The sequence below is a fragment of the Notechis scutatus genome, chromosome Z, assembly GCF_049901735.1.
Source record: "Notechis scutatus isolate UNSWTSFEM ecotype Mainland chromosome Z, rNotScu1.2, whole genome shotgun sequence".
Classification (NCBI taxonomy): domain Eukaryota; kingdom Metazoa; phylum Chordata; class Lepidosauria; order Squamata; family Elapidae; genus Notechis; species Notechis scutatus.
Window position 1 is genome coordinate 135,155,448 of NC_142025.1, and position 26,207 is coordinate 135,181,654.

Genomic DNA, 26,207 nt, shown 5'->3' on the forward strand with positions numbered 1-26,207 from the left:
AGGAACGTAGGAGCGACGTGGTTTGTTGCGTGACGACTTTAACGGGGGACTGAAAAGAAGTCGGAGCGGCGTTGAAGCGAAGAAGAAGCTGGTGAGGGGGGGAGGGAATCCTGAAAAAGTGGAGGAGGCTGGACAGGCGTTATTATTGCCTTGTTTAATCTACAGACTGATTAAAGCGCTAACTCTCCCCCTAGTCCTCCTAACAACCCTCTGAGGTAGGCTTGGAGGAGCTGCTGAGGCTTGGCAAACCCTGCCGCTCATTGAGGGATCCTAACTGGCTCTGGCCAGGATTTGGGAAGCTGCTTTGCCTGACCTCTCGGTCATCTTCAGTGCAGGCAGTCTTCGACTTACAACAGATTGCTTCGTGACCATCCGAAGTTACAACGGCACTGAAAAAAGTGACATGACCATTTTTCACACTTATGACCATTGCAGCATCCTCATGGTCATATGATTTACATTCGGATGCTTGATAACTGACTCACATTTATGATGGTTGCAGTGTGTGTGTGGGGGTCACCTGATCGTTTTTTGTGTCCTTGTGATATGCAAAGTCAATGGGGAAACCAGATTTGCTTAACAACAGTGTTACTAATTTAACAACTGCAAACTTAAAAAACTTAACAAAGGTGGCAAGAAAAGTAAAATGAGGCAAAACTCACTTCTCACTTAGCAATGTAAATTTTGGGCTCAATTGTGGTTGTATGTTGAGGACTACCTGTATAGTTACTATAACTATATGCCTTTCATTTTATTGTAAAGAACAGACTGTTATTTCAGAAAGCTTGCCTTTAGATTTAGTTTTTCTTGGGTTTGCTCTTCAATTTTTCTTTGTAAGGCAGAGTCATAAGCCATTATTTTATTATCTTTATCATGAACCTTTTTCAGATTTGCCACTTTTATCATTCATTTTTTCCAGGAAAATGTGATTATTATAAGTATCATGATGCAGCAGCCCCCCCGTCCCCAGTTTTTCAGATGCACTCCATGAGCTTTCATGGGTGGGAAGATATGATAGTCTTCATATTGTCATGCAGGTGCCACAACTTAGGAACTTGTGTTAGATGCCTTTTATGTAATTGTGACATTTGTACAACATTGTGTATGTCATAAATTTAAGATAGGTATAAGTTGTTATATACACTCTTCTTTTACCTCAACACCATTCCCTCCCTGTCCCAATTTTCTTGCATTGGAGCTGTTACTATTTTACTCTTCTTTTTAAATTCAGTTCTGCATAACAATGTCATACATTTAGTATCACACTAGGATTTTTTACAACATACTTCATTTGACAACTAAAATAGTCATTTGGGGGCTTTGCACTGACATATATGATAAACAAGACAATGCATAACCTGCTGGGTCCTGTTTCAGAAATATTTCCTTACCAGATTTCTCAATGCCTTCAAAAAAGATAGTTTCTAAAGTGCTGACTTAGCTGGAAAAGTTTTTTTAAAATTAAGAGAGATATTCAGAGATGTATCTGCCTTGAAAAAAGCCTACGTTAACTGTATAATGCAGTCAAACTTCACAAGTTGACCATGGGAAATATTTCATGACATTTGGTATTGTGCAATAAAATGTTTTATCATTTTTACATCATAAAATGTTTTATAAAATTTGTCAAATTTCAATTCCATAGGAGTCATTGGTTCCAGATTTTAGAAATATTCATTTAGTATGCCAGTTAGCTTATTTGAGATAACCTTGGTTCCAAAATGGTTGCCTTCCAATGCACCATTTCCCAAATTTCCCACAAACAGGAAAGTTTTAGTGGTATATTAAACAATCTGTGCTCTGTTGGGCCATCCTTCTAGGGATATTTCCTTACCAGACTTCAAAAGTGACAGAAGTCCTAATACTGCCTTCACTGGAAAAGGTAAGTGTAGTCATAGATGTATCTGCCTAGAAAATAGCCCATGTTGAACTGTATAGCACAGTCAAATATAAGCACGGGAAAGAAAGGACATATTGGGAGGAGCTAGTAAGATCTGGAAAATTTTGGCTGAAATGGATTCAATAGGAAAGCAGTTACAACTGTGATAAGGCGATTCCTTCAGACAGAATGAACCAGAAAGGAATTGAAGTGCTTAGTACCCTGAATTGTTGTGCTTATTTGGGTTCTAAGATTGTGTATTACTTTCTAGAGAGTTTTACAGGTTACCATTATTACATGGTAGCTTACCAAGGATTATATTCCTGTAGTGGCATCTAGAAACTGAAATCCCACCTTCTGAAGGGTGGTTGGTTGTAGAAATGTAGGATTGGGACTCTTACCAAGATAGTATTGAGAGAAAATATTAATATAAGACTGAATCTTAATTTAATTACTTTAGGTGGTTTTTTAAAATTAACCTTGCTTTGACTTCTCTAATCCACTTTTATTCTCTTTTCAGCCTTGATCCACCATGTCTTTAGCAGATGAGCTTTTGGCTGACCTTGAAGAGGCAGCAGAGGAAGAAGATGGCAGTTTCGCAGATGAAGAGGACGAGTCTCCCATTGAAGATGTCCATGAAGAGATGCAACTGGATCTGGCAACTGATTCAGTCAAGAGTATTGCCAAGCTGTGGGATAGCAAAATGGTAAGAGGAATAGACATCTTTCACATACAGTAGGACTCACCAGTATAATACGGATCTGAGGATCATGCAAATTTGATCAGATGAAGGGGCAGTCAGAAATAAAGTATACCTTAGAAATTAGGAAGATACTAAATGATCCTTAAATGGCTTTGGGTTGAATACAGTAATAAGGCTAAATTTCAAAATTGATTTTGGCCTGAACACCATATGTTTTGTAACCTGCCATTATTGTTTTACACTCTGAAGTTCAAGATGGAAGGGAAGCATAACTTTAGATTGTTTTACTTCTTTTGTGCAGTTTGCTGAAATTATGTTGAAGATTGAGGAATACATCAGCAAGCAACCAAAAGCATCTGAAGGTACTGTTCAGTTCAAATTTGTCTATGAAGAAACAGCAGTACTGATAACATTTCCCTTAATTTTTTGGAGCCTACTGAGGTCACATCCTGTTCCTGCATTAAGACAAATCGTTTCCCTTCAGTCAAAGCTTGGACATGTCTATGAATCCACCTCACAGTCAGCTGCCTAGTATAGATTTTGACCAGTCTATGTCTCCCTCCAGTTCTAGGTCCAGTAGAGGCTGCACCTGAATACAGAGTCATTGTGGATGCCAACAACCTCACTGTAGAGATTGAGAATGAACTGAGTGAGTGAAAAACCTTGGCTGCTGGTTTGGGACAGGCTAGGAATGCACTGGAAACACTATATTAGGTGTTATATAGTGATACATCTCTACTGTCTTAGCAGTTTCCTTACAGGTAGTCCTCAACTTACCACCTAATTGATCCCAAAATTTCCATTGTGAAGCAACACAGTTGTTAATTTTTTCCCCATTTTACGACATTTCTTGTCACATTTGTTAAGTAAATCACTGCAGCTGTTAAGTCAGTTAACACGTTGATTAAGTGAATCTGGCTTCCCCACTGACTTTGCTTGTCAGAGGATCGCAAAAGTTGATCACAAATCAATGCAACCATAAATACATGCCAATTGCTAAGCATTTGAATTTTGATCATGTGATCATGGGGATGCTGCAGTGGTAGTAAACATGAAAACCAGTCTCAAGTCACTTTTTTTGATCACTAAATGAATGGTTGTAACTTGCGGGTGATGTCTGTTGTTTCTCACCTATTGACAGAAATCTTGCCAAACTAAAGACAACTACTCACCCCATAAAATGTACACTCTGAGAATTATTAGGAAGGAGCCATCTTTTCCCTCTTTCTTTCACGTAGACTTTCTAAAGTATAAAATCTTTTGCTCCTCTGGAATGCACTCCTTCCTCCCTCCTGGAAGTCCAGAAAACATTCCATCACACCTCCCCACCTGGCAAGCGCTAGATGTTTTGGATCAGAACTTAATATTATTCCCATCCTGCCTTGGAATTAGAAACCTTGAAGTCTAATCCACCTAGAGATTTTTAGGTTGAGGAAACTTGTTCCATCCTCCCAATCACCTTAATGCTTTACGGATTGATGTCTTTTGTCTCTAGATATTATACACAAGTTTATCCGGGACAAATACTCTAAGCGATTCCCAGAATTAGAGTCCCTCGTTCCCAATGCTTTGGACTACATACGGACTGTTAAGGTATTACGTTTCTTCTTAAAATATGCAAAGGTCATTCTTCTGTTTACTCTCATGACTACCATAACTTCCTGCCCTCTGGAATGAAGTCCCATCCAAGATTAAGCTGCTTGGATTGGCTGCCATTCGGCTGTTGTTTAGAAGAGCTCTGAAGACCCAGCTCTTCACCTGGGCGTTCAGTGAGGGAGATTAAAACCCGTCCTTTCCTCACGCTTGCCATTGTGTATCTTTATTTTTTATTGTTTTTATTGACATTTATTTGTTGTGAGCTGTCCAAAGAAATTGAGATTCAGGTGCAAATAAGTTTAATTTAGTATTATTACCATCATTGTCAATTCTGTTTCTGCATTTTTAACACTCACACTCCATTGGTTACTTTTGTTATTGATTCACTGGATTTTATGGCCATATATGAATTTGCATTTAGATTTGCTGTCTTGAAACTCAGTACTTTTCTTCAGCTTTCCCTTATCTGGTATCTTCTAGATATGTTAAATCAGCTCAAACCAGCCTTTCCCCCATTTTAAAAGTTGTAATCCTGTACATGTGGGAATAAAATACAGAAATGGAAAATATAGGTGTGTCCCAGTCCAACCTTTGGCATGAAAGTCACCTTGGGCCAATCCCTCTGTCTTAGCCCAACTTACCTCACAGGGTTGTTATGGGAGAAACAGGAGGAGGAAGAATTATGTATGGTTCCCACCTTAAATTATTTATAAAAATAATAAAAGTAGGATAAAAATCAAATAAAAAGTACAGAAAATATTGGTGTTGATCCTTAACTGAGTTACAGAAATTCTTCCACATATCTAGAAATAATGAGAACACTGACACTGGTTTCTTTGAAATATTTTTTAGACTGTTCTCAGAACAAATCTTAAAAAGATGACTAAGTTTGTCCCTCAGGCTAGCTGTGCTCAAGACATGAGAGAAGGAATGGAAAAAAGACGAGGAAAAAATCATTTTTAGTTATAAAAGTTGAAGGAAGCACCTTTTAGAGAAGTGCTGCATCTTTGGTAAGGATGAGGCTGAGGGATTAGATAATATTCTATAGGGAATAGAATAAAACTGGAATATGGAGAAGAGAAGATTCAGCCTCTTGGTGGTCCATGGTTCATCTATTAATCAACAATTCCAGAACAGGCATAACTTTCAACTCCTTTATTCTTGACGGCCTGAAATTAGATGAAGTATCTAGTATTTCTTACAGTGCTTGTCAGCCCAATATGTATTTGTACAAAAATTCCTGGTCATTCTCAAAAAGCCAACCTTCTCCTTCAAATGTCGGACCTTTACAGGAACTTGGCAACAGTTTGGACAAATGCAAGAACAATGAGAACCTTCAACAGATCCTTACCAATGCCACAATCATGGTGGTCAGTGTCACTGCATCCACTACTCAAGGGTAAGAACCGAGGGGAGGATTTAGAAGGGATGTGGGAGATCACCTCTGGGTAGGGACTGGGGCCAAATCTACACACACAGTCAAAACAAAAACAAAAAAACAACCCCACAGATTGTTCCACTCCTGACTGAAGGTGAGACATTCCTTTAATTTTTCCTAATTCTTTGCATGCTAAGAGGAAACATCTTCCAGCCTTCTCTTTGGCATGCTTTTTTTTTCACCTTTCTCTAAAAGAGGAGGATCTCTTAAGTATTTAAAAAAGCTTACAAGAATGAGTTGCACTCCTGCAGAATCAATATACTTTTAACCATTAGGTATAGTTTTAAGCATTATGGTAGTTTTTCCTTAGAGGATTCTATATTCTACATGATGGTGAAAACGTGCTGGAGTTCAAATGAAAGCGGGGTGGGAGGTTTTTAGTGCTACTTGTACTTTGATGTCTGACAATCATTACTATCTGACTTTATTTGAGAGAGGGTAGGGGGACAAAGGTTTTTTTCTAAGCACATTTGAGAGCAGAAACAAAATTGTTAGCATAATTCAAATATTATCCCTGATGCAGCTTTCCTGCATGGCTGAAGATCAAAATCAAAGGAGGAAATACTACCATATTTATTATCTCTGCCCTTATGCATGTTCCTGAATCACACAAACTCTAAAAGTGCTATTTATCTCCAAACTTTAGAGTTTTTTCTTTCTCTTCCCTAACTGTGCCCTCCGGATTCCAGCATAGATAAAAGAATTAAAAGAGTTAACATCCAATCCACCACATCTAAAGACAAACCCAGTACCACCAGGTTAGGGAAGACGAAACTAATATCTATAGGGAGGCTACCGAGAGAGACTAATAAAAAGGATCTTGCTTTAGCACATTGCTAATATCAGAGGTGCAAAACTCATATGAAGGTTTCAGGAGGGCTCTTTCTGTCGTTGCAGGCAACAGTTGACTGAGGAGGAGCTAGAACGCATCGAGGAGGCCTGTGACATGGCCCTAGAACTGAACCAATCTAAACACCGCATCTATGAGTATGTGGAGTCCCGTATGTCCTTCATTGCCCCAAACTTGTCCATCATTGTTGGGGCCTCTACTGCTGCCAAGATCATGGGTAAATCTGTTGCTGGAGAGCTATGCGTTTGCACATAGAGTTTTTGAGAAAACTGTAGAATTGTAGGAAATACGTGGTTTTTAGAGGGAAGTGAAATCTTTCCCCTTTGAAAGGCTGACTTTGTTTTATTATTCGGGGAAACTATTTTACCCTTTATAGTTCAGATGTTCAAAGTTTTGTCAGAATAGCTGGCACATGAGCTGTTTTTGTTTCTTCGTTTAAAACTACGGAACCAAGAAATGCCCTACTGAACAGTGAAGATTCTGTTTCTGACACTATGATTAATTCTGGCAAATCTCCAAAGAAGGATTAGCAAGAACCCTTCTTCGTGGACAGCAAGCTCAGCTTCCCACGGAGAGGCCCTTCTCTTCAAATCTCAACAAGCGGGGGAAATGGCTTGCCAAAAATCAGCTGAACAAAAGCCTTGCAGTTTCTTGGCTGTTTGATCCTGCTGTGTGATGTTCACTCTCCGTTTCTTCTTTGTTTAAAGGAATTGCCGGTGGCCTCACCAACCTTTCTAAGATGCCAGCTTGCAACATTATGCTCCTGGGAGCCCAGAGGAAAACCCTCTCAGGCTTTTCCAGCACTTCTGTGTTGCCTCACACTGGTTACATCTACCATAGTGACATTGTACAGTCATTGCCTCCAGTAGGTGTGAGAACCCGAAGCTCCTTTTCTGATAGATGGGTTCGTACATGAGGCTCCAGCATTGATTTTTTTTATTCCTTTTTTTGTAGGATCTGCGGAGGAAAGCAGCACGTTTGGTCGCAGCAAAATGCACCCTAGCAGCTCGAGTGGACAGCTTCCATGAGAGTTCTGAAGGGAAGGTGAGGCATGCAGGTTAAGGGCTCTAGGGCAGGGGTCACCAATTTTATGGTGGAGGGAGAAGAGGTGGTGGATGGGGAGGGAGGAGATAGTTTTGTGTGTGCCAGTTTGCACATGCAGGCACACATTCACCCACCATTTCCATGGCCCAGTTCCGAACAGGTGCATCCTGGCACTAGGCTGTGGGCCAGGGATTGGGGACCCCTGCTCTAGGGAAGACTTCGTTTCGCCGAAGATATGCAGCAAGGACCAAAGATATGAATCTTCCTCAGAAAGCTATTTAACCCTTTTGGAGAAAGATGGGAACCCGCAGTAACTATTGCTTTGGTGTTTATAAACATTATGGAGGTTATAAGGAAATGGGTAATTCCCCTAAAATGAAAAAGGATTTAGAAAGGATTAGTCAATACAAGGAAGAAGGGGATTTTTTGGCTGCACACCTTCCTGTCCCTCTTCTAAGGAACCTCAGGAAGAGCAGAGTTGACTTTGCAATCCTGATTATATCTATACCAAAACTCTTGCGATATATTAGATTGAGAGGTGCTAGTTAGTTTTTGTCAGAGTCTGGGTAATTTTTGAACTGGAGTTTCCAAGTTCGGATGTAATTTATTACATTTCCCTGCTTTTGTGAGGAGAAGAAGACAGTTTTCGATTTGGCCTAGGGAATGGATCTACTGCGAGAAGGAGATTAAAACTGAAGGTATTTATTTTTCTTTAGGGAAAGATTACAAAGGTACAGCGAGGCCAAGAGGAGGAGATGAGAAGGCCAATAGATCAGCTTTAGTCTATGCGGATATAGTCATTTTGGTTTTTAGTACGGTGCCCAGAATACAAGCTCTTCAGATAAGAGAGGAAACAGATGAAACTTGAACTTGAGATTTGTGACAGGGTGTTACTCAAGTGCATGTATGGAGTCTACGAACAATAGGCATAGCAACCAATTTTCTTCAACCTAAGCCGGAACTCTCACTTTTCCCATTTTGATACAAAGTTGCCTCCAGAGATTTTCACTACTGTGTCCTCCAGCTTGAAAAGAGCTCCTTTCACTTGCTGCACCTTCACGTTTTCCTTTTGTTAACCATCCAGGTTGGATATGACTTGAAGGAAGAGATTGAGAGGAAGTTTGATAAGTGGCAGGAGCCACCTCCAGTGAAGCAAGTGAAGCCACTGCCAGCCCCTCTGGATGGACAGAGGAAGAAACGGGGAGGCCGCAGGTAGGGGGATCCGGGCAAAAGGCTTCGGAAGAGCTAAGGGGGGAGGTCAGGTCAAATGCCAGGAAGTGAGAATCAGCTGAAATTCATACCTGTCTGTGAGGGTTCTTTGTTTTCCAAGGGTTGGACATGCCACAGCATAGCAAATCTGCACACAGTGCTTTATTGCAGAATACACCATCCCCAACAATAGACTGTCACTCTCTACCTTTGTAGGACTTGCAAAGTGATGTTGCCAATAAATACGTCGTTTAATATTCAGTCCTTTAATACTTACTTCAAGCAAAAATGTATATCCGTAAAGTGGCATACAATGTTCGCCTCCTTCCAAAAGTTCTTACCTAGTTGGGATGAGGCACTGCTTCAGTATGGGTTGTTCCTCTTTGAGTTGCTCCTCATTGTAGCTTGTGGTCAAGGCAGTTGGCTGATAATCGTCTTGCCTGCTTGTATTAGCTGCCAATCTCCAGATACTGGCTCCAATTCCCCAATGCCATTTGCCTTCTCCTTTCCTCCTGTAGACAGACAAAAACTTTATTTTGTTTATTAACCAGGCTGTGCATTTTTGTTGTTGTAGAGTTAAGAACTGCTTCCGAGTATTTGGAAAGGCAGGGAAGGATTAAGTACACAAAGTCAGGAACCCATACCCAGGGATTCTATATACTCAGTGCATAACTCATTTGGATGTTATATATAAGCTATTAGGTTATAATGTAAATCAAATGATCCTTATTACAGCCATAGGCTACATTAGGTCATGTTACAATAAACTTGCTCCTGTGCAATTTTCTGTTTGTTTGTTTTTAAATCTTTTTGCTTGCTTCAGATATCGTAAGATGAAAGAACGCCTTGGCTTAACAGAAATCCGGAAGCAAGCAAACCGGATGAGCTTTGGAGAGGTATTACATTATGCCCAGCCACATTTCTCTCTCTGATGCTTTCAAATGTCTTGAATTCCCATTCTTCACATGTGAGGAATGCCAAACTATCCATGGAAATTTAATGTTTTGTTCATAAGAAATACACTGCTCAAAAAAATAAAGGGAACACAAAAATAAGACACCCTAGATCTGAATGAATGAAATATTCCTATGAAATACTTCGTTCATTACATAGTTGAATGTGCTGACAACAAAATCACACAAAAATTATCAATGGAAATCAAATTTAGCAACCCATGGAGGTCTGGATTTGGAGTTACACTCAAAATTAAAGTGGAAAAAAACACCACAGGCTGATCCAACTTTGATGTAATGTCTTTCAAACAAGTCAAAATGAGGCTCAGTAGTGTGTGTGGCCTCCACATACCTGTATGACCTCCCTACAACACCTGGGCATGCTCCTGATGAGGTGGCGGATGGTCTCCTGAGGGATCTCCAGCCACACCTGGATTAAAGCATCCCCCAATTCCTGGTCAGTCTGTGGTGCAACGTGGCGTTGGTGGATGGAGTGAGACATGATGTCCCAGATGTGCTCAATTGGATTCAGGTCTGGAGAACGGGCGGGCCAGTCCATAGCATCAATGCCTTCGTCTTGCAGGAACTGCTGACACCCTCCAGCCACATGAGGTCTAGCATTGTCGTGCATTAGGAGGAACCCAGGGCCAACTGCACCAGCATATGGTCTCACAAGGGGTCTGAGGATCTCATCTCGGTACCTAATGGCAGTCAGGCTACCTCTGGCGAGCACATGGAGGGCTGTGCGGCCCCCTAAAGAAATGCCACCCCACACCATTACTGACCCACTGCCAAACAGGTCATGCTGGAGGATGTTGCAGGCAGCAGAACGTTCTCCACAGCGTCTCCAGACCTTGTCACGTCTTGTCACGTGCTCAGTGTGAACCTGCTTTCATCTGTGAAGAGCACAGGGCACCAGTGGCGAATTTGCCAATCCTGGTGTTCTCTGGCAAATGCCAAACGTACTGCACGGTGTTGGGCTGTAAGTACAACCCCACCTGTGGACGTCGGGCCCTCATACCAGCCTCATGGAGTCTGTTTCTGACCGTTTGAGCAGCCACGTGCACATTTTTGGCCCGCTGGAGGTCATTTTGCAGGGCTCTGGCAGTGCTCCTCCTGTCCCTCCTTGCACAAAGGCGGAGGTAGCGGTCCTGATGCTGGGTTGTTGCCCTCCTACGGCCTCCTCCACATCTCCTGATGTACTGGCCTGTCTCCTGGTAGCGCCTCCATGCTCTGGACACTATGCTGACAGACACAGCAAATCTTCTTGCCACAGCTCGCATTGATGTGCCATCCTGGATGAGCTGCATTACCTGAGCCACTTGTGTGGGTTGTAGACTCCGTCTCATGCTAGCACTAGAGTGAAAGCACCACCAGCATTCAAAAGTGACCAAACCATCAGCCAGAAAGCATAGGAACTGAGAAGTGGTCTGTGGTTACCACCTGCAGAACCACTCCTTTATTGGGGATGTCTTGCTAACTGCCTATGCTTTCCACCTGTTGTCTATTCCATTTGCACAACAGCATGTGAAATTGATTGTCAGTCAGTGTTGCTACCTAAGTGGACAGTTTGATTTCACAGAAGTGTGATTGGCTTGGAGTTACACTGTGTTGTTTAAGTGTTCCCTTTATTTTTTTTGAGCAGTGTATATAACTTCGTTATCGTCGCATATAACTACCAGAACTTGGTTGCTTTCTTCTGTCCATGCAAGGCCCAAGCCACATTCAGAATATTCAGGGCTGCTTTCTCAACATACAGATTTGCTTCCGATTACTCTGAATTGGAAAACATCCCCCCTGCAGCCACAGGTCTATTCCTAATCTTACAAGTGTTGCCAGATAGACAGGGGAGACTGAGGCATCACATCCATCATTTTTGTAGCTTATCCTGGGACATGATCCCCCTGTGCCCTTATTGCCTCTTAAATCAACTACTGTAATACAGGTAATCCTCATCTTATGACCACATAAGGGACTGGAACTTCCATTGTTAAGTGGTGCAATCATTAAATGAGTCATAAGTAAGCGGACCATGCAGTCATTAAGCAAATCTGGCTTTGCCCATTGACTTTATCAGAAGCTTCCTGAACAATTGCAAATGTCAGCCATGTGATCCTGGGACAATGCAACCATATTAAATATATGCTGGTTGCCAAGCACCTAAATTTTGATCGTGAGTACACCAGGACACTGTGACTGCTAGTCATTTTTTTTCAGCAACATCATAACTTCAAATCATTGTTAAATGAATGGTCATAAGTTGAATATTACCTGTACATGTTTCAACATATTTTGAAGATTATCCAGAGTATGCCATTGGCATGAAATGCAGCTGTTCATGTGTTGATAGGGGCTATATAACAGTACTGTAAGCATGGCATTAACTACCAATAGGCTTGTAGAGTGCAAGTCCAGGTGCTGATTTTAACTAACACACTATATATGTCCAGATGATTGAGTATCTGAAGGACTATCCACTTAAGCTAGAACCAGTCCATGTGGTCCATTTGGGTACAGCGTCTGTGAAATTTGGTGGTACAAGAAATGGCATATTTACTTCCATTATTTACTTCACTTCTTCTCATGCCTTTTCTAGATTGAAGAAGATGCTTACCAAGAAGACCTTGGGTTCAGTCTTGGCCATTTAGGCAAATCAGGCAGTGGCCGTGTCCGGCAGACACAAGTCAACGAGGCCACAAAGGCCCGCATCTCAAAAACACTGCAGGTGAGGAAATGGGAGACTCAGCAAATTGCAATGTCTAATTTCTGTTTTTATCGTCCTAAGGAGCAGGTTTGGCATGATTTCATTACAAATGTCCCAGGCTTGTATAGGCCTCCAGAATTGGGGTTAGTGCTTTTGACTGAATTCATACAACATGCTGCAATTTAATGTTTTATTGCAAGAGTGTCCAATCGTGGCAACTTTAAGATTTGTGGATTTTTAACTCCCAGAAGATGGTTAGCTGAGGAGTTCTGGGAGTTAAAAGTCCACAAATCTTAAACTTACCAAAGTCAGACACCCCTGCTTTATTGCAAGTGAGTGCTACCACTGTAGTTTGTAAACTGTGGTTCAATCATTGCGTACAGTCGTAGTCACAAGATCAGCTGTGTAATCTTACCACTATGTAATTTTTTCAAGCATGCATGTGTTGAGTCTTATTAGAGCTCTTTGGAAGTCTTTCCCTACCCAAAACCTTTTGCCCTTCATCTGGATAAAGTACTTCTTGGCGCCTGAAAGCTTTACTCAGTATTCAGTTAGCTGCCTGTTCTAACAGCATAGCTTACCATTATGTTTTTACTTTGGGGAAGACTACAAATGTTCCCAGAGGATACCAGGAATACTTGACCCCTACCATTTCTAGCTACTGATTTCCTTATATATTAAATACAGGTCTCAACTTACAGTCACAATTGAGCCCCAAATCTCCTTTGATAAGCATTTATAGTTTTTTATTAGCTTATTAACTTAGAGTATAAAATACAAAAATACAAAAGCAAATGGTAGGAAACAAAAGGGAGGGAAAGGGGGAAAGAGAAGTGTAGAAAAGAAGGGAAAAAAGAAACGAAAAAAGGCATAGACTTCCAATAAGCAAGGCAGTTGTTAAGTGAGTTTTGCCCCATTTTACAATCTTTCCTGCCATGGTTGTTAAGTGAATCACTGCAGTTGTCAAGAAAGTAACATATTTAAGAGAATCCTAACAATTGAGTTTGCTTGTCAAGAGGTCACAAAAGGTGATCATGTGACACCAGGACACTGCAGCCATCATAAATACATGCCAGTTGCCAAGCGTCCAAATTTTAATGTTGTGACTATGGGGATGTTGCACAGTCTTAACTGTGAAAAAGAGACATGTCGCTTTTTCACTGTCATTGTAACTTTGATCACTAAACAAATGGTTGTAAGTCTAAGCCTACCTGTATATATTTTCCAATACATATGAAAACCTCAAATGTCACCTTTTTTGTCCCAATCAGCGCACACTTCAGAAGCAAAGCATGGTGTATGGGGGGAAGTCAACCATCCGGGACCGTTCCTCTGGCACAGCTTCAAGTGTAGCATTCACTCCACTGCAGGTAAACCTCTCATGGCTTATATTCCACTTTCCTGTTACTCAACCATGACTGGAAAGCACTAAGGCGGGGAATTTCTGTATGTTCATCTGAAGAGTTTGGAATGGCAAATTCTTTTAAATTTGGAAAAATGGAGCATAGGTATAGAGTATGGAAATGAATCAGCTCAAGCACACTGGAGTGAAAGTATCTCTTAATAAGCTTTTAGGAATGTGGATACACTGTACTGTAGAAATTTGAGAAATATATAATTTTCCTTGTAGTCCTAAAGATGGATATTTCTTCCCTTGTCCCCAGAGATTTTTAGTATTAGCAAGTGTAGGTCATGCTTGGGAGGAATATGAATTGCCTAATAACCTTCTACCTTGTCTTCTTTTTGCAAAACAGATCAAACAACTGAAGGCAATTTTCTGTCTTTGGTACTCTCTAAGCTTGGTTATTTTCTTGCAGATGTTTCATTTCATTACCCAAACTAAGTAACATCATCATCATCATAGTACTAAAAATGTTATCCTAGTTTGGGTAACAAAAAAAGCTCAGAGACAACTCCTCATTTCTACCCTGAGCTGCAAAAATTCTCCTTTATGGGTAATTTTCTGACTGCAGGCTGGGAGAATTGGGATATATTACAGCCCTTCCTTTACTCCAGAGCAGCCTGTTCTAACCTGGTGCTCTCAACTGTTTTGCAATTGCAACTCCTAGAATTCCACAGCTGAAGGCTGCCAGATTGGATAAATTCTTCATTGTTATTTTGCCCATGCAATCCTTCCCCTATCCATTTGCAGGGTCTGGAGATTGTGAATCCACAAGCAGCTGAGAAGAAAGTCACCGAAGCCAATCAGAAGTACTTCTCCAGCATGGCAGAATTCTTAAAAGTAAAGAGTGAGAAGAGTGGTATCATGTCCACTTCATAGCAAATATGGCTGCTGCTGTTTCGACCAGTAGTTGGAATCACATCACACATGCTGATCGAAAAGTCTACACCAGATATGGACCTTATTGAAGTTGAAGCTCAATAGATTATTTGATTTTTACAACTCAACTCTGAGGTTTTTTCCAAATATCCTAATGTCAGGTTCCCCCCACCCCTTTCTGTTCTCAGCTCTTTGTTCAACAGAGAGCCTGCTATTGTTTTAGCTATTGATGCAGTAGAATGACCTATTAGAACTATGCCATAGTTCTCCTTCAGTATTCAAAATAATTTGGTTAAGTGGTAAGCTATTTAATGGCATATACGAGCTGCGCTGAACAAACTTGTCTCCCCCATCATAGATTGTCTTGTATATCTACTTTAATGCGAATTAATTGTGTAAATAACAGACTGAGATGCTGCCACTCATTCTCCATTGGTATCTAGGAACATTGAGTAGCTAATCCTCTCTTTTAGATTCTGAGTTAAAAAGAGATTACTTAGACTTAAAAAAAATCCACTTTGCTTCCTGTGCATGTAGACTACATATTGCCCAGGAATTAATTGTAACAGGACTACAACTTAATGTAGGAGGTGGAGCATTTCTCTAATAGTGTTTGCACACTTGTTTGTCTCCCTATTGTGTGGATTTGGGCGCAAGATTCTTCAGCCACACGGCTATTGTTGAATACTGGGGATTAAACTCCATAAATGTGCAAGTTTTCAAAATTGGGAAACAGTGCTACAATTAGGAGTGCCCCTTCCTTAATTCATGCCCTCGAGATGGCCACGCTAACTAGAATTGATGGGAGTTGTAATCTAAGACTTTGGGGCAGCACAAAGTTAACGTTGGAGTTACTTTTATTTAAAGGGGGAGAGGTGCGAATCATATGAATCTTACCCAAAACTTGTGTCGGTGCCAAAGTGAATAAATATGCTGTATTTAGAAATATTTTTGAGTGTAACTGTGGGAATGTGAAGATAAATTGCATGCTACTTCTAATAAAAAAGTGAATTAAAAAGACTTTTTTTTTATTTCCAGCTGTCAATGAGGATTTTATTTACTGTATTAAAGCTAAATAAGTTATTTAACAGTTGTTAAAAATTAGTCTCTTTCTCACTCAAGGGCAAAGGATTATGCTGGGTATGTGTATGTAACAATAAGACAAGTGAATCTGAGTTGATATTTCATTACTTTAAGGAAGAACCAGAGAGGGTGGTAAGTTTTATAGTAAAGTTTTATTTTATTTACAGTAGTTTGAAAATAGCATTCAATGTATATTTCGGAAGAAGAAACTGTTAACCCCTGTGCCAAAAACCATTTTTTGTGGAGTAAGAATAGGCGAGAATTCTTGCTGTCTCTTTGTTTGCTGTCTTGTGCCTTGGACGTTATTCTCCTAAGCTTAGCCGTTACTTCCTGTACCTTTGGGATAGGACTTTCATCTTTTAGTAAATTGAGCACAGATTATGTGCCATCAAGAGTTATCGACTCATAAGAAACCACATAGATTTTTTCCCCATGAAATTTAGCATAGACAAAACATGTCACCATGCATTTGGTTGTAAAATACTGTAACTATGCCTACTTCCATAGTGATGCTGTTGCCCAAAATTGACATAACAATTCCATTCATTCCTGGCATATGTATTTGGTTATGTTTTTGTGGGGATGGGTGCATAATCCCTGCTCTGGGGTGAAATTTTCCTTCGGAGAATAGCTGTAATAGTAATCAACATTGATGGACCAGAGATTTAATCTGGCATTTTCCATTGTTTCCCAATGAATCAAAAGGCTTAATCATGCTGGCAATATTCAGGGGTGCAGCTCTTTTAGTCTTGTTTTTCTTTGTAGTAATAGAATTTATAATCTGTTGTGCGATCCTGTGACCCGAAACCATTATGACCAAATAAATTGTGAAAGCAAACACTAGGAACCTCCAGAAAATGCAAAACGCTGCCTCCAATAGGTAAAGATGAGGAATCCAAAGATGTAGGAAGAGTTAGATTTGTAAAGAATTATGAAAAGAGTATTGTCAATAAACTGACCAGTGTGAGAATTCTTTTTAAGTATGAAAAAAAAATCAGAAACCAAACATGGATTTACCTAGGGGGCTAAAGGAAGGAAGGTGTAGGAGGATAAGTTCCTGTGTGTTAACTAACAGTGAGGTTTGCTTGATATGCTGTAAACGCAGCCCTGCAGCTTATGCAACAATGATTCAGCAAACCAAATGTTATATCACTAGAGAAGTTTGGTGTCTATATACCTGTTTTATTTGGATGCTGAGATTCTGCGCATATTTCAATAGCAGCAAAGTGCCTTCATTTTTATCAGTTGGTGAACACTGCTGCGCCCGCCTAAATCTGTGGCAAGCCTTTGTGATAGCTGGATTGGAAGTGCTGAAATAAATCATTAAACCAAAGCTCGGATAGAAGGATATCTACCTTGGAGAGGGGTCGTTCTTCCTTCCCTGATTGGATACGGTGGGTTTAATTGACAGATCGCCTTTTAAGAGTTTCCTGCAGATTGTCCCGCCCCGACCCCTTTACCTTAATGCAACCAGCTTCGAAAAGTGCATGCCAATACAGAAAGGGGAAGGTTGTACGGGCGGCACAGCCGTCCAATGAGGAGACAACATGTGCAGGTTTGCTTGTTTACAGCCAATGGGGTGGCACAGCCTCAAAGTTTTTCGCGCTACCGCCCTTTTATCAGTATCAGCCAAACAGCAGGACTAAGAAATGAATGACAGGGCTGGCGTCCAATAGCCTTTTTTACTCATGCCAGTATTCGTGTACAGGAAGCGATAGTCAATCATATAAAAGTGAGATTTGAGGGACATTTTTATTGCCCATTAGGAGGCAGGTTTTGACATAAACTCCGCCTTCTCGGCTTGTTTTTCGCGGAGTAGTAGGCGTAACCACGCCTGCTAGCCATCTGCGCCTCTTCAGCCAATGGTAGCACGAAAGTGCTTTGAAGGACACCACCTCTTGACAAATAGATCCCCATGCATTCCTGTTAATGACAGCTGCGGCTGCGCCGCGTCGTCCCACCCTCCCCGTTCCCCCTTCCGTCCAGTTCCTTATTATCCAATCGAAACAGTAAGAGGCTTGAGGAGCGGGAGGATAAGCCAATGCACTTCAGAGGAGGGCGGATCGAGAGAAAGTAAAGGGGGGAGGTTGCCGCCATCTTGGATGCCGCGGAGCCCGAGAGACGGGGGCGAGAGAAAGAGAGAGGGAAAAAGAAGGAGAGTAAGAGAGATCCGGAGACACCGGAGCTGCCGGTGAGACAGCGGAGAGGGGGCGGGGCCTAGCCGAGGGCGGGGCTTGCAGGTGCCCACAGCGCTCCGTAGGGGGCGGGGCCAAAGTATTTGTTGGAGGCTCCATAGGGGGTGGACGATGTTTAGGGCAATGCTGTTCCTGTAAGTGTTTGGCGAGGAGGGGAGGCGTCTCTGGCGTTGAAAGGGAGCTCCTCCAGGGACCTCGAAGGGCGACGATCAGTGGGACCCTGGAGAGGGGCTGGCAGAGTTGAGGTTTTAAAGGTGAGCCTCCCACCTGTAAGCATTGGGGCCCCTTAGGCCCCCGCGGGCGAGGCTCAGCTGGTAGGGCAGCCTCGGGTGGAGAAGAGTGGGGTGGGATGCTGTGGGTTGCTCTCCGTGGGAGGTCTGATCTTCTCTACTGGTGATGCTGAAGGTGCCCACGGAGGGTTTGGAGTCTGTGCAAGGGGGAGCAGCGAGATCGCTTAAAAGTTGCAACCAGGCCAGACACTCTGCCTGGGAAGAGGATGCTTTCAGAACAACCCCTAACCCGTTTCAGTCTTGCATGGGGAGAGACGTAACTCAGGGAAAGAAGAAAGCTGTAGAAATGTTCTCCCCAGAGAGGAGGAGTAGCCTTCCTTGATTGGGGGTAGGCCCATTAGCCTGTCAGGGCAAAGATCTCTCCAACTACAAGAAACTTAGGGAGGTAAGTATATGTGTCAGTGGAGTTTCTCTTAAACGCTTCGATAATGCCGAATACATAGATCTTCATTTGTTTATTCCTTCCAGTGCATTCTTCCTTGGTTAACATTTTAGTGGGCTTTGCCTCCACGCTGTATTTACAAAGTCAAGAGCTAAGGAAACCTTTCCGGAATTTTTAAGATGCAGAATTCTGCACTCTGCCTGATTTCTGCATGTAAATAACAGTAGTACAGTTTTTTTTATATCACCTTGCCAAAAATGATTTACCTGGTTGAAGGTTTATGAAGTTTGAACATATCTGGAGGATCCCAGACTTGTGGAGACCACCGTAGTAAATAGGATTTACCTTACAAAGTTTATTTCAAAAGAAAAAAAATGAAGGAAAGTCTTAACAGTGTAGTTATTAAAAAGTTAAAGCTATATTGCCAAAAATATTTATAACTCTGGGCTGTTGGTGATATTAATCTAAGAAATCTCTCCCTCTTTGATAGATCATTAATATTGAACATATCAACAGGGCGGTGCTATACAGACTCAATCCCTGCCATATTTGCTGAATCCTGAAGTTTCAAATGCACTATAGATTCTTTCAGCAAACAAATCTATATTTGCTTATTTTACTTACTTTAAATTCTGTTTACCGGCTCATATCCACCCACAAAATTGTTCAAAGCAAACCATGTTCTGGTTTGTGACAGAATTGTTCAAAATGAACCATGTTCTGTGCTTGGGTTTCTATAACTTGGATGCTGCTGTTTTATAGAAAGACTTTTTCATACTATCACCAGCCGTATTTCTGATGAAAATTCATAACTAAAGACCACTTCAGGGATCTGAATGGGTAGATAAGTTCATAATGCCCCAACATCAGTCTCCACACCATCAGTTTAAAGCAGGAGTCTTCAGTCTAAACATCTGATACTTTAGCTTGCAACTCTCATCATTTTTGACTGTTGTTTATCCTAACTGTGTTTGGTAGTTGTGGTAAAATACAAAAGTCTGGAAAGATTTGAATTGGGAAAGGTTGAGTTAAAGAGTTTCTACATGTGAGATTTAGAAGGACTATCCATTGAGACCAGAGAAAACCAGTGCCATTTGGAAAAGACAGGCAGACCAATATAGTGGTCTCATTTCATATAAGGTAGTTTAACTATGATACATTTGAGCTTGATAGTAGCAGACAGGAAGCAAACTGTTCAATATATTGAGTGCCTGGGAGGATACATAGAGCCTCAACTATGGTGGGATTTGAATTTCCAGGTTGATAGACCATTTTCTATAACTTAATGGTAGCTTGTAGTATCTTTATCCAGAAAGTTGGGTTACACTACAAAATACAGTCAATAAAAATCTTGCATGATTTGATTTCTTTGAGGTGGAAAGCATACTTCAAATGGTTAAGCTATCAAAGCATAAGATCTCAACGAGATTATTTGAAGTTACAGTGTTGATACAGGAAAGCACCATAGCACTTTCTATAAAACAAAGCATAGAGCTAAGGAAAATGCCATATTTCCCTTCCATATAGCATGTTATTTGCAATTGTACCTTGGATATAAAAACTGATTGAAATGCTGTAATATACAAATGCCCATTGTATGATCCTCTAAGTGTTCCCCCAGCCTGTGCTACAATGAAAGTTATTCTTTGGCTGTGAAATCTTTCAAGAATCCTTCGTAGAAAATAAGGCTGCAGGAGATTATTTAGATAATTGAATCCAGCGAGCAGTCTGATTTAGTAATTGAGATTTAAGCATCAGCAACAAGTACCTATCCAGCCTCTGCTTGGACAACAGGAAAACCTGTAGATATGTTAGGATCGCATCTGTACAGTTCTTTCTGGTCACCACAATGCAAAAAAAGTTTCTCCTAGAAAGTGTGCAGAGAAAAGCAACAAAGATGATAAAGGGTCTGGAGGCCCTTTATCGCATGATGAATAGTTGAGGGAACTAGGTATATCTAGCCTATTGAAGAGAAAGGAAGACATGATAACTGTCTTTCAGTATTTGTGAGGCTGTCACAGAGAAGAGGGGATTGATTTATTCTCCAAAGCACTAGAAGGCAGGACAAGAAGTAAATGGGTGGAAGCTTGTTAAAGAGAGATCCATCCTAGAAGAAGAAAAAGAAACTTTCTGACAGAACAGTTAATGAGTGGAATAGCTTGCCTCCCAGAATTGTGAGTGCCTCATTACTGGAGGTTTTCAAAAATAGACTAGACAGCTATTTGACCAGGATGGTATAATGCAGAGGTCTCCAAACTTGGCAACTTTAAGACTTGTGGGATTCAACTCTCAGAATTATCCAGCCAGCATAGCTTGGCTGAAGAAATTTGGGAGTTGAAGTCCACAAGTCTTAAAAGTTGCCAACTTTGGGGACCCCTGGTATAGTCTCCTGCCTTGAGCAAGGGATTGGACTAGAAGACCTCCAAGGTCCCTTCCAGCCCTGTGATTCTGTGTTCTCTCTAGATATTCTGACTGGCCCCATTCAGCTGCAGTGGTCGTCCTCTGGCTTTTTGAAAGATCAGTGATAAAACAACTAGACATTGGCAAAAGCTTGAAGCGAGGCTTTCTTATTTTTATAAGCTGTCTCGTGTCCTGTTGAAGATATTATTCAACCTTTGTGTGCTTCTGTTTCTTACTGCGCTCTCTGTTCAAAAGGGAACAGTCTTGTCAATGTCCCCCTTTTTCCTTTTATATCTTCATTCCCACATCTTAGAGGAGCCTGAAAGAAATCATTTTCTATTAGACCACCTATAGTGAGTTCATAACAGGGAGGAGATTCAAAGCTAGATTCTTAATCCACAGCTCAGTCCCTTAGCTGCTGCAGTGTTAGCACTGAGAGAAGCAAGGCTGCTTACATCAAGAAAAGACATATTTTCTGAGAGGTCATATGCCAGCAAAGTAAAAGGTACTACACCCTGAAGGCTGCCATATATATGGGAGCCAACATTAAGAAAATATGGAAAAATGTTTTGGGGATTGGGTTCTGGTTGAAGAATTCTTTATTACCCCTTCACAACACCCTGTTCTCTGCAAATGGCATTTCAGGCTTATTTGTCATTGCAATAATTGTATCCAAGGTATGTGCTGCAAGTTCCCATTAATATCCATATCTTAACACTGGTTTGCTTAGACTATCTGAATAAAGGAGAATATGAGGAACTGTATAATTACAAAGAGGATTAGGGGCCTGGGGGCTAAAACATAGGAACGGTTGCACGAATTAGGTATTTCCGGTTGGTGGTGACATGATAACGGTGTTCCAATATCTAAGGGACTGCCACAGAAAAAAAAAGGAGATCAACCTGTTCTCCCAAGCACCTGAAGGCAGGATAAGACACAATGGGTGCAAACTGAGGAGATAAGCTATCTAGAACTAAAGAGAAATTTCCTGACAGTTAGAACAATCAGTGGAATGACTTGCCTTTAGAAGTTGCGGACGCTCAAGCACTGGAGGCTTTCAAAAAGAGACTGGACAGCCCTTTGTCTGAAATGGTATAGGGTCTCCTGCTTAAACGGGGTTGGACTAGAAGACCTCCAAGGTCCCTTCCAACTCAGTTACTCTGTTAGCTGTATCAAAATGAAAATCAAGCTGAAGTGGACTTTGTAAGCCCTTGTGGGTTAATGCACAGATGGCAAAATTTGTAAAAAAAAAAATATCTGTCTCATTTTATAATGGATGAATGAGGAACATGAAAAATTTAAGTCCCCTTTGGACTAACTGTCATATTGGGACAGTTAGAATAGTTTTCGTTTCTGAAGTTAAGCTTGTTTCCATAGAGTCAATTCCCGCTCTTCAAGCTGTACATCTTTTTTCTTCCAGATATCTCAGTATAGGGTAATTCCAATCCTGACAGTGCTTCTGACCTGTATTTTACAGCAAGCCATCAGCTTCTTGGATTGAATTAAATACGTTAGTCTAGAGAGAATAGATAAAGCAAGACTCTTAAAACCCCATACTGTAAGCCCATGTTTCTCAATCTTGGCAATTTTATGATATGTGTGGTCTTCAGCTCACAGAATGCCCAAGTTAGCCATGCTAAGGGGATCCTGGGAGTTGAAGTCCGCCTATCTTAAAGCTGCCAAAGTTGAGAAACAGTGCTGTAAACACATCATTGCTGGACAGGGAAATCTGAGTGGTGGCAGGATAGAGAAAAGAAAGTGTTTCTACATATAACAGATTAGTAAACTTTCAGATTCTGCTGCCACAAGTTTTGACAATGGTGTATAATGGAGATAGGATAAAAAGAAAAGACAAAACAACCTACGGAAGTAGGGTTATGAGGTACATCTGTTATTGCTCATTTCTGCAGTTTATTTTGCTATTTATTGGTATTACTACAGCATTTTCCAGCCTGTTGCCTTTCAGATGTGTTTCCCATCATCTCCAGCCAGCAAGCTAGATATTACAGGAATTAAAATCAGCAGCACCTTCATTCTTATAATATTGTCTCGGAGTAAGAATGGAGGGCTGCTGCTCTTTAGATGTTTTAGGCTACAATTTCTACAATCCAGTTGGCTTCAATTTCAGTTGGCTGAAACAAATGGGAGCTAAATTACAAATATTTTAGAGGTCATCAGGTTGTTCTTTCCTGGTCTGATATTATGATTTTAATCCAACATATATGCTTCATTTTTGCTTCCACTGATTTGGGGGGGGATTTGCCTTTTCTCTCCGCTCCTTTTTCTAAATCACTGGGAATTTAGAAAATGGGGATGTTCCTGTTTTATCTATCTTTAATCAGTCAGATATTATAAAATGGTAGCTAAATTTTCCACTGTCCTCGGTTGGTTTTCTTCAGCAGTTATAATCAATCAGCCCCTCAGTATGGGTTTTTTTTTTTTTTTTAGTATTTTAAATAAAGCACCATTTTCAAGGTGATCTCCATCTATATTTTCCTTCAAAAAAATATAGGAAAATCTGTTGGAGTTAACTGGATGGTGGATAATTGATTTAAAAATGTAATTTTATATTAATGGCTTCCCCCCTCTACAGTTAAGCTATTTTTCCACATAAAAAAATGAATTAGAGCAAAATGTAGAGATTGGGTATACACATCTGTATAATAGATCGTGCACTTAACTGAATATTATGCAAATCATCTCTTGAATAAATATGGTTGCATTGTTGGCTTTTAGCCAATTAAGACATACTTTCCTTGGAGTAACACTAATCTGCCCAGTAATTAATAGCATTTTCTTCTTCATGGTTGTATTTTCAAGGAGGTATGTTGGTACATGGCAAACAGACATTGACTTTCTGTGAAGTAATAAAAAGTAATCCATCTGCAAAAGAGGCCTAAGGCACAAGCAGGAAGCGTGGATTTATGCTCCTTTGTGTGTGTCTGTGTATGGATGGGTAGATATGTTTCAGTAGCTCTAGCAACTACTTAATGTGCACATTAAAGAACAGTTCAAGTCTCTGAATTCAGAGATGTAGCTAGGACTAAACCTAAAACAGTTGGAAATAATTTTTAAATTAGCCTTGATACTAGGCAAATTAAATCATTGATTTAAATTGCCTTGTTTTAAACTTGGTCCACTTGACTCAGGTCAAGTATTTGGGTCTGCACAGTAAATAATTTACCCTTTAAATGTAGCTTTGTATGCTAGGAGGGTTTCTGTTGTTTTTCTTCAGAAACCAGTCAGGAATTCTTTTAAGAAGTGGAAAAAAAAGTTTCCTAAATAACAGAAAACTGCTTTCTAAGTCACTGTTAAGTTTAAGTAAAGCTTGAAACGGCTCCTAAAACAGGATATGTAGGAAGTGATTTGAGACAGTTGGAGTAGTGTCCTCTGAATAATTTATTGTAGATCAAGAAAGATTTATAGTTTCCTAGTTTACCTAACACAGTTAGCTAAAATGTGGATGGTAAATTTGTGGCGCTCTGGATATTCACACACCCCATGTTGTTATTTATACAGCACACTGATCCATAAATGAATTGACTATATTTTAGTTTAGCAAAAGTGAATTTGGGCATTTCAATTAACCATAGTACAGTTAGCCACAGGTTAGCATATTGTGTGAACAAAGCAAAACCATGTTAAAGCGCTTTTTCTTTCTATTGTTTTGGTTGATGAAAAGCTCTTTCTGCAAAATGATCTGGGAATGGAGTTTGATACTTCGGCAATCACAAATTCATGTTCTAAGTACTCAGATGGCCCTGCATTTTAATTTTTATTTTCATCTGCCAGATGCTTCACACTTGACTCTCAGTGGTGAACCTATAAGCTTTGATAAATACTAGAATTGTTTGGCTGTGTACTGTTTCCTTAACAAGTAAGCTTCCCATTAAAATTTAGGATATTAGGAAACCACTTAAGTTGTTTAATAGAGTAGGTGTAAGTATATTTAAAATAAAAATATAGCAGCAGCCAAAAAAAGCCAATGCAATCCTAAATTGTATTAACGGATACAATCAAGATCAAGGGAAGTACTAATACCACTCTATAAAGCCTTAGTAAGACCACACCTAGAGTACTGCATCCAGTTTTGGTCACCACATTATAAAAAAGATGTTGAGACTCTAGAAAAAGTACAGAGAAGAGCAACCAGGATGATTAGGGGACTGGAGGCTAAAACATACGATGAACAGTTGCAGGAACTGGGCTTGGCTAGTCTAGTGAAGAGAAGGACCAGGGGAGACATGATAGCAGTCTTCCAATATTTGAGAGTCTACCACAGAGTGGAAGGGGTCAGGCTGTTTTCTAAAGCACATGTAGGCCAGACAAGGAATAATGGGTGGAAACTGAACAAGGAGAGATTTAACCTGGAAATAAGGAGAAACTTTCTGACAGAACAATCAACCAATGGAACAGCTTGCCCTCGGAAGTTGTGGGAGCGCCATCACTTGAGACTCTAGAAGAGATTGGACTCCCATTTGTCAGAAATGATGTAGGGTCTCCTGCTTGGGGGGGCTGGGATAGATGACCTACAAGGTCCCTTTCAACTCTGATTTATCTGGTATCTGTTAACTAAGTGTTTTGATAAGCAAAGTGGAAATCTGTAGCAAAATCCCCAATTCCTAAAGTTCATAGGGCTTATCCCACAGAGTATCATTTTCCAGTTCAGTGTCCTCCAGATGTGTTGGCATACACTTTTATAATATCCACTATGTGCTTTTACTGTGCTTTCCATCCTTGGCAATTTTAAGATGTGTGGACTTCAGCTTCCATAGCTCCTCAGCCAGCAGGACAAACACTGCACTAACCAAATTGCCTGTTGATGGACAAATCACTCCGTTTTCTGAACAAAATCCTCCTTTCAGCCAGTTTTTTTTTTTTTTTTAAATAGATCAGCTTTCTTCCCCAGCTTTTCCAAAGTGTGGAAAAGCTCTCGGGATTTTCTGCTACAGCCCATCTGGGCTGATGATGAATCCTGGGAGCTGAAGTCTTAAGATGGCTGTGATGTTAACCTGAATTTGCCAGCTAACTCAGAATAATTGACCTGACCTTTGTAGTAAACCTTTAACAGCAATAGCTTGCAAAATTGGCAGGTAAAGCTGGGAGCAAAGGGAGATCCACACTTGCTAAATGACAGCAAATTAAGCTGCTCTTAATGGTCTGGAACAACTATTGGGGAGATGGGGGAGATGTGGGGGGG

General features: G+C 40.7%; 2 protein-coding genes across 5 annotated transcripts in view; both read left to right on the top strand.

Moving 5' to 3' along the window:
- The first annotated feature begins 34 nt into the window (after positions 1-34).
- On the top strand, positions 35-15,675 carry PRPF31 (pre-mRNA processing factor 31). Of its 4 annotated transcripts, none has more exons than XM_087948384.1 (15): positions 35-215; positions 1,821-1,882; positions 2,400-2,585; positions 2,884-2,944; positions 3,148-3,231; positions 4,078-4,175; positions 5,471-5,577; positions 6,514-6,683; positions 7,174-7,331; positions 7,421-7,510; positions 8,595-8,722; positions 9,543-9,615; positions 12,269-12,397; positions 13,648-13,746; positions 14,529-15,675. In XM_087948384.1, exons 3-15 carry the CDS (start codon positions 2,412-2,414, stop codon positions 14,655-14,657), a joined length of 1,500 nt encoding a protein of 499 aa, XP_087804510.1. In that variant the 5' UTR covers positions 35-215; positions 1,821-1,882; positions 2,400-2,411; the 3' UTR covers positions 14,658-15,675. The 4 variants fall into 4 exon arrangements, with proteins under 4 accessions (XP_087804510.1, XP_026538139.1, XP_026538140.1 ...); XM_026682354.2 differs by having other exon boundaries at positions 35-91; XM_026682355.2 differs by lacking the exon at positions 1,821-1,882.
- A 2,165-nt stretch (positions 15,676-17,840) lies between these two features.
- The window catches only part of CNOT3 (CCR4-NOT transcription complex subunit 3), a 49,360-nt gene continuing 40,993 nt past the window's right edge, over positions 17,841-26,207 (top strand). The window contains 1 exon segment of the mRNA XM_026682351.2: positions 17,841-17,931. The gene's annotated coding sequence lies outside the window, so the exon portion shown is untranslated.

What these genes read in the sequence shown, in the direction of transcription:
- PRPF31 (XM_087948384.1), top strand. Translation starts at nt 2,412, where the DNA reads ATGTCTTTAGCAGATGAGCTTTTGGCTGACCTTGAAGAGGCAGCAGAG. An exon ending in TACTGCTGCCAAGATCATGG is followed by an intron (nt 6,684 to 7,173) that starts GTAAATCTGTTG and finishes CTTTGTTTAAAG; the next exon opens with GAATTGCCGGTGGCCTCACC. An exon ending in ATGAGAGTTCTGAAGGGAAG is followed by an intron (nt 7,511 to 8,594) that starts GTGAGGCATGCA and finishes TTAACCATCCAG; the next exon opens with GTTGGATATGACTTGAAGGA.